The sequence below is a fragment of the Fukomys damarensis genome, unplaced genomic scaffold (assembly GCF_012274545.1).
Source record: "Fukomys damarensis isolate Sample0158 unplaced genomic scaffold, DMR_v1.0_HiC HiC_scaffold_19, whole genome shotgun sequence".
Taxonomy (NCBI): domain Eukaryota; kingdom Metazoa; phylum Chordata; class Mammalia; order Rodentia; family Bathyergidae; genus Fukomys; species Fukomys damarensis.
This window is the reverse complement of record NW_022900931.1, coordinates 62,029,278-62,036,288: the sequence shown is the minus strand read 5'-3', so window position 1 is coordinate 62,036,288 and position 7,011 is coordinate 62,029,278. Positions and strand designations below refer to the sequence as shown.

At 60.5% G+C, this 7,011-nt stretch overlaps 3 protein-coding genes across 3 annotated transcripts in view; 1 reads left to right on the top strand and 2 right to left on the bottom strand.

Moving 5' to 3' along the window:
• Positions 1-262, bottom strand: part of Gemin7 (gem nuclear organelle associated protein 7) — a 15,090-nt gene extending 14,828 nt beyond the window's left edge. Inside the window, exon 1 of the mRNA XM_033765846.1 lies at positions 232-262. The gene's annotated coding sequence lies outside the window, so the exon portion shown is untranslated. The remainder of the gene's footprint in view (positions 1-231) is intronic.
• On the top strand, positions 190-3,498 carry Znf296 (zinc finger protein 296). The gene is made up of 2 exons (XM_010623199.2): positions 190-341; positions 2,445-3,498. Exons 1-2 carry the CDS (start codon positions 281-283, stop codon positions 3,425-3,427), a joined length of 1,044 nt encoding a protein of 347 aa, XP_010621501.1. The 5' UTR covers positions 190-280; the 3' UTR covers positions 3,428-3,498.
• Positions 3,499-3,996: 498 nt separating this feature from the next.
• Positions 3,997-7,011, bottom strand: part of Clasrp (CLK4 associating serine/arginine rich protein) — a 21,490-nt gene continuing 18,475 nt past the window's right edge. Inside the window, exons 14-21 of the mRNA XM_010623356.2 lie at positions 6,830-7,006; positions 6,574-6,613; positions 6,228-6,288; positions 6,057-6,115; positions 5,918-5,964; positions 4,665-4,747; positions 4,290-4,314; positions 3,997-4,114 (exon numbers count right to left, since the gene is read on the bottom strand). Coding sequence (XP_010621658.1) covers positions 4,072-4,114; positions 4,290-4,314; positions 4,665-4,747; positions 5,918-5,964; positions 6,057-6,115; positions 6,228-6,288; positions 6,574-6,613; positions 6,830-7,006 — 535 coding nt within the window. The 3' untranslated portion in view covers positions 3,997-4,071. The remainder of the gene's footprint in view (positions 4,115-4,289; positions 4,315-4,664; positions 4,748-5,917; positions 5,965-6,056; positions 6,116-6,227; positions 6,289-6,573; positions 6,614-6,829; positions 7,007-7,011) is intronic.

The window sequence follows — 7,011 nt, the reverse complement described above, 5'->3', positions numbered from 1 at the left end:
AGCTTCCCCTCCCCGGGACCCTCAGGTGGGATCCCCTCCCTTGGGTATGGGCCCCAGAGCCTGCCTTAGGTCCCTCTCCCGTCCTGGCCCCAGCCTCCCCACTTCTGACCTTACGGTTTCCGTCTCTTTCTCGAAACCCCCAGCCCCCAACCTGGCCCCACCCCACGCTCACCGCCGCTTCCTCCCTGCAGACCGCCAGTTCTGGACCGACAAACACCCAGATCTGCTGACCTGCGGCCGCTGCCTGCAGACCTTCCCACTGGAGGCCATCACTGCCTTTATGGACCACAAGAAGCAGGGCTGTCAGCCCTCCAGAGGCCCCGGCCCCTGCAAGGGCTCAGGTGAGTGAGGCCGCAGGCCGGCTCCTTCTCAAGTTCAAGGGCTGGGCTTCCTGCGGCAGAGGGGGCTGAGCTGGACAGGCAGGGCACCGAACACTACTTCCCCTTTCTCCCCTGCGGCTGTAGCCTAGGCGTGACCAGGGCTTGCCAGTCGCGGAGCCCGGACTAGAGATGGGGAGGGGGCGGGGGCGGAGGCTGGGCCGCGAAGGAGGTGGCCCGCAGGGTGTGGCCAGACCCAGAAAACTGGCCTAGGGATTTGCCTCACGCCCCCCCCCAATCTGGTTTCACTTCTCCTTCCCCTTGGACAGAAATAACTGGCCAGGTGGCTGGACTAGGGGGGCAGTGAGGGGGACCCGGGAGGATGGCAGAGTGGGGGAGGGGGCTAGAGGCCAGCTGGAAGCCGGGGTTGCCACCCCCTCCCACCGCTTCATCACACTGACTGAGGTGCTGGTCCACTTCTGGGCCAGGGAAGGGGCCCTGGCCCGCTGCCTTGGTGGAATCTCCCAGCCCTGGGTGCTGGGAAGCCCCTGATTTGAGCCCGTCTGGGGTGCTGGACACCTGGGGTCCCTTTCGGATTTAAACCCTTAACTGTGCTGGGTGCACAGCGTGATCTTTCTAAGCCGTGGCTGTGGGATTTATCCAGACCTGTAAATTTCCAGCCCCCAGCCCATACCTTCTGGGGATTGGGAAGTGGGATTGCTCCTGGGCTGAGCCAGGGAGGGTCCGCCTGTGGGAAAGGGGAGGGGCTGTAATGGAATCCGATTTCGTTTGAGGTGGTGAGGGTTGGGCTTGATGGAACTGCTGAAGGGAATGCTCCAACTCCAGGGCTTGGAACTGTGGGCCGCTTGGTCTGTAAGCTCAGTTCAGGCTTGTTGAGGGCTTATGTGGACCCAAACTCTCAGCTGTTTCCTATTTGAGGTCACAACTATCTTGGAAAGGAGGGGACCCCCTGGGGCCCCCAGACTCTAGCAGCTGAGGTAACTGAAGCTGAGAGGTCACTTTTACCCAGGGTCACACTCAGAGAGCAGGGGGTCCGAGTTTGTTACAGGCCAGGCTGACCTTCCCCAGCCTCTGCCTGTGCTCTTGACCTTGATCTTGGGCGGGTGGTGTTGCAGTCCCCAAAGACCATCCCATTGGAGACTGGCTAGGATCTGAAAAATCTAAAGGCAAATGGAACCCAGGCCTCTCTGCTTGGGATTCCTGCAGAGGCTAGAGGGCCTAGGTCACCATCCTGCCCCTCCCACACCCAGACCTCAGCCTTTTTTGCAAAGTGGGGAAATTGAAACAATTGTGGAATCCCTGAGCATCAGGCTTGACACAGAAAACCACCTAGTAGTTAAGAGGTGGTTTTTTGGGGGGATGCTTTTTGAGACAGGGTCTCACTTTGTAGCCCAGGCTGGCCTTGAATTTTTGGCGATCCTTCTGCCCTGGCCTCCCGAGTGCTGGGACTACATACAGATGTGCACCACCACACCTGGTGAAGTATTTTTAAAAGCTACTGCTCTGCACCATGGTCCCCTTTTCTGAATAGAAGCCGCACATCTGCGGCCAGCCTCCAAGCTGTGTGGCCAGGGAAATGCCTCTGCCTGTGCTTTGGGGTCTTGTTGCATATCCTGCTGGAGCAGAGGCCTGGCACAGTACCTAGCACCTAGGAAGCACCCCTTGAATTTAGTCACATTTGTGTTCTGGTGAGCTAGGGATACACTACAACCCAAAGCCTCATGTGTGCTAGGCAAGTGCTCACCCTTTCTGCAAGGACTTTCTGACCTCTCTCCTCTCCATTCCTCTTTTTTTTGAGGCTGGATCTCACCATATAGTTTAGGCTGGTGGCAGCCTTCCTGCTTCAGCCTCCCAAGTGCTAGGACTACAGCTGCGAGCCACCACACCTGGCTTGTCCCTCACTCTTAACATAGCATTTTGGTTTTTATTTTTACTTTGCAAATACCAGAATCCTTGTACTCAGCTGATTCTCCTCACTTCAGGAAGTTTCCTGAGGGCATGGTGTTTTGTCCCCCACCTTTGGAGCAGAGCTTGTCCCCCACAAAAGGCCCGGACTGAGAGCCCCTATCCCCCAGCACTAACCCTGCCCCTTCCTCTTGGCCCTAGAACCCAAGGAGCTGGCGATGTTGAGCTGCCTTCACTGTGGCAGACAGTTCATGGGGGCCTGGAAGCTGCTACGTCACGCCCAGTGGGACCACGGGCTGTCCATCTACCAGACAGAGTCAGAGGCCCCTGAGGCCCCGCTGCTGGGCCTGGCCGAGGTGGCTGCAGCCGTGTCTGCTGTGGCAGCTGTGGGACCACCAGCTGAGGCCAAGAGCTCCCGCTTCAGTGGCCCCAGCCGGCGGAGCCCCGTCTGCCTGGTGTGCAAGAAGACCCTCAGCTCCTTCAGCAACCTCAAGGTGCACATGCGCTCGCATACAGGTGAGCGGCCCTACGCCTGCGACCAGTGTCCCTACGCCTGCGCCCAGAGCAGCAAGCTCAACCGCCACAAGAAGACCCACCGGCAGCTGCCACCCCAGAGCCCCTGCACGGCCGATGCCAGCCAGGAGCAGGTCTCCACAGCACCCCCAGAGCCAGCTGCCCATGCTGCCGCCCCAGCCAGCACCCTCCCCTGCAGTGGTGGTGGTGAGGGTGCTGGAGCTGCAGCCACAGCGGGCATCCAGGAGCCTGGGGCTCCTGGCAGCGGGGCTCAGGCAGGCCCAGGTGGGGGTGGCTGGGGAGTGGGGGTCAAAGGACAGAGAACTGACCCTTCAGAGAACCAGAAGACCTCACCCAAAAAGATCCCCAAGGCGACAGGGAAGAGCCGTGGGCCCGGGGGCAGCTGTGAGTTTTGCGGGAAGCACTTTGCCAACAGCAGCAACCTGACTGTCCACCGGCGCTCACACACGGGCGAGCGGCCCTACGCCTGCGACCAGTGTCCCTACGCCTGCACCCAGAGCAGCAAGCTCAACCGCCACCGCCGCATGCATGGCCTGGAGCCCGGCAGCACCCGTTTCAAGTGCCCACACTGCTGTGTGCCCTTTGGCCTGCGAGCCACCCTGGACAAACACCTGCGGCAGAAGCACCCCGAGATGGGCGAAGTGGCCTGAGTGCAAGGCGACTGTCCCTCACAGTGGTCGGTGGTTGCGTTGATCTCATCATCCTTGTGCAAATAAATGTTTTCCCCTATTTACCCACGTGCCTGGACTCTAGCTTTCCTGGGGTGTTGATGGGGCAGGAGGCTTCACCTTAGGTGGACGCTGGACAGACCGGTTTGGAGTGGCAGGTGAAGGGAAAGGCTAGCTCCATTGCCTGGGGCGCAGCAGGGCTGGCACAGAAAGCCGAGTTCCCGGTTCTCAGTGTGGGCGAGGCCAGGGCAAGGGCCAGGCGAGGGCGGGGAGAGGCCTGGACCTGTCACCAGAGGCCCCTGGGCACAGTCCCAGCCCACCCTGTCCACAAGTGTGGGCAGGTCTGAGCCCTTTCCCACTGGATCAGGCCCCCTGCCTGCTGAGCAGGCCTCACCAGGCTCTAGGCGGGGTGTGTGACCCATGGTAGTTCAGGCTGAGGTGGCTGCGGTGACACTGACACCTGGCCTGTAAGCCTGAGTCCCCCATAGCTGTGGGCAGAGATTTGAGGGCCACACCAGCCACACAAAGGACAGAGGCCAAATAAAGAGCATTAAATAACATCTGCTTTATTTCACTAGAGAAACCAGCATCACAGCTTGGGCCTAGCACCCTGCCCCTGCCCCTGCCTAATGTCGGTAATGGGGGCTTCGAGACCGGGACCTCGAGCGCCTGCAGAGAGAAAAGTGGCCATGAGCACCGAGCCACGCTCTGGCCACTGGGGCTTCAGAGGCAGGGCAGGGTGGTAGAGGGAGGATTAGGTGGGGATGCAGGGAGTGGGGCTAGGACCCCCCACCCAAAACGAAGGCAGGCAGCAGGGTCCCCTGGAGCCAGACTGGCTGCTCACCTTCGGGAGGAGCTATATTCTCGACCTGGAAAGGAAAAGACAGGTGAGCGAAAGCCACTGTCCAGGGCTGCTCCTGACCTGAGCGGGCTCCTTGAGACAGCAACACTTCTGGAGTCTGCTGTCCCCTCAACAGACGGACAGTGTACTGGGGATGAGCAATTCTCCTGTAGCTTCTGAACTGAAACAACTGTGTGTGTGTGCAGGCGTGGGTGCGTGCATGTGTGTGCGTGCACTGAAAAGCCTTAATTTATGAAAGCTAAGGCTGAAAACGTACTGTGCTTTTGGTGAGCCTTTTTCCCACAAGACAGGGTCCCACTCTTGCCGTGCTCCTCCCGCATCCACAGGCTCCACCTCTCCACACCCCAGGACACTCACTGTAACGAGGCGAGGGTGAGCGGCTCTGGCGGCTGTACTGGCGTTCCCACTCCTCTCGCTCCTTCTCCCTGCGTTCCCGCTCCCTGCAGGGGGAAAGGGGAGGCAACCAGGGGAGGGGTGAGCACCTGCGGGAACCAGAACACGCTCTGACACGAGTCCAGAAGAGCAGGGATCAAGGGGCCCAGATGTTGGCCCCAGCCCAGGCACCGGCTGGCAGGGCCGGGACAGGAGTCCAGTGTGCGCTGCCAGCAAAGCCTCAAGAATAAACCTGAGGGAGAACTGGACAGTTCTAGCACTTCCTGTCACAGCTTGGGGACCTGCATGCACCGGGAGGCTAGACTGGCAACCCCAATGGCAGCTTTCACTGGCTGTCTTCCCTGCGCCAGGCCTTGACTGCCGAATCCTCTCAAGAACCGTGTGAGCAGACAGGCAAACTGGCTCAGGACAAAAGACCACAGTGGCAGATCCAACCACTCTCCACCTTCTGATGGCAACACACACATCCCCTGAAGCCCCACAACACAGCAGGCGAGTGACAGACAATGACAAAAGCAGGGACAGAGTAGCCTGGGCACCAGGCCTTCTTCCCACACGCCAGGCGCTGCTGAGCCTGACAGCCAATCGTGCAGAGGCAGCACCGGCACCATCACTGTGTGGCACACAGGCAGGAGCCCCGCTCAGATGGGCAACGGGAACGAGAACCCATTGAGACACACGCCCTGCCCGCCTCACCCCTTCCTGGCCCGCAGTGCCACGGCTCCCAGCACTGCCCATAGCCCCAGTGCCCATGAGGAGCACTGAGGACTGTTCCACTTTCAGAGGACCACACGATCAGTGGGACTGAACCCCAAGTCTGTGTGACCCAGACTCCGAGCCCTTGACCACCACTCAACATGCAATGAAAAAAGAAGGCAGATGGAACTAGAAGAAAAAGGCCCTGTCCCAGCCTGGCTTAAATTCCCTCGACAAACATTTACCAAACCGCGGGTCCCAAGGACACAGCTGCCAGACCTAGCATTTTAGCGCAGACACACAGTTAAGTGAGTCAACAACGACAAAACTCCACAAACCAGGTGGAAGGCCAGGTCTAGAAAGAACACAGAAGGGTGCAGGGCAGAGTTTGGGGGTGCTGCACTGGACAGAACCGTCAGGGAAGGCTCCCGAGTGGGGGTGTCACAAGGACAGCCAGGCAACAAGCTTGGCTGGGGGCAGGCTGGGACTCCCACAGACAGCAGCGTGGCAGGGAGCCTTACTTCATCCGGATCTTGCGGGCCATGGCTCGAAGCTCGTCTTCCCGCTCCTGCAGCAGAGACAGCCATGAGGTGTGGCCCAGCCAGCAGCTGCGGGATTGTTTGGTCCGTCCTGTCCCCTCCCATCCCCTCCCTCCTTGACCTGCCGCTCATGTTCCTGCTGTATCATCTTCTCCTGAGCCGCTTTCTTATCCGCCTTGACTGTGGAGGAGACACATGGCTGAGGGCCCGAGTGCTGCTTCCTACCCTGCCCCAGCATGGCCCCCAGAGTACCCCTGGCAAGAGGAGGGCCTGGGGACGGGGTGGGACATACACTGCCTGTTCAGCGCCTTCTGCATCCTCAGCTTTAGCCTCTCTTGTGGCGTCAGCTTGGGCTGGGGAGGGGGAAGAGACAGGAGGAGGTGGGTGTCCCAGAGCTCCCCCGGGACACCTCAGCCAAGAGCCTGGGACTTGCGGGAAGGGGAGGAGGATGTGAGGCTCTGAGAGGCACGCAGGAGGCTGGGAGGACACACTCACAGGGCAGTCCCTCCTCTCCCCTGCTACCTCAATCCCTGGGCTGGATCCCAGCCCACCCGGGCCCCCCTGCAGGCCCACCAGGCCCAGCTCTTGGGCACTGCTGCTGCGGGAATTAGACGGGCGAGTTCCAAATTCTTACTGACTTTGGCAGCTCCTGTCTCTTTACCAGCGGCAGGTTCGGTCCTGGGTGGGAGGAGAAAAAGGCAGTTGTCACCTCTGACCCCACAGCCTCTGTACTGCCCTCCATGGCCCCAGGGAGTAACCATGGCCCTCTCGGACCCCTCGGGCAGCTCCACCCACAGTGCCTCTGACCCTGAGGCAGGGCCCGACACAGCCACCTTGCGGAGGAGTCCAGGAGCCCCTTGATCCAACCCAAACCCACAGCCCCCCCTTGCATACTTTTTCAGCTTCTCGCCCACGGCAGGGGATGCTGCTGGCCTGGCCGGCTTCTCCCTTGGGGGCGACGGTGAGTGGCTCTGACTATGGCTACGGCTGCGGCTGTGACTGTGACTGCGGCTGTGGCTGCGGCTATGGCTGCGACTGCGACTCCGGCTCTGGCTGGGGCTGCGGCTACGGCTCGG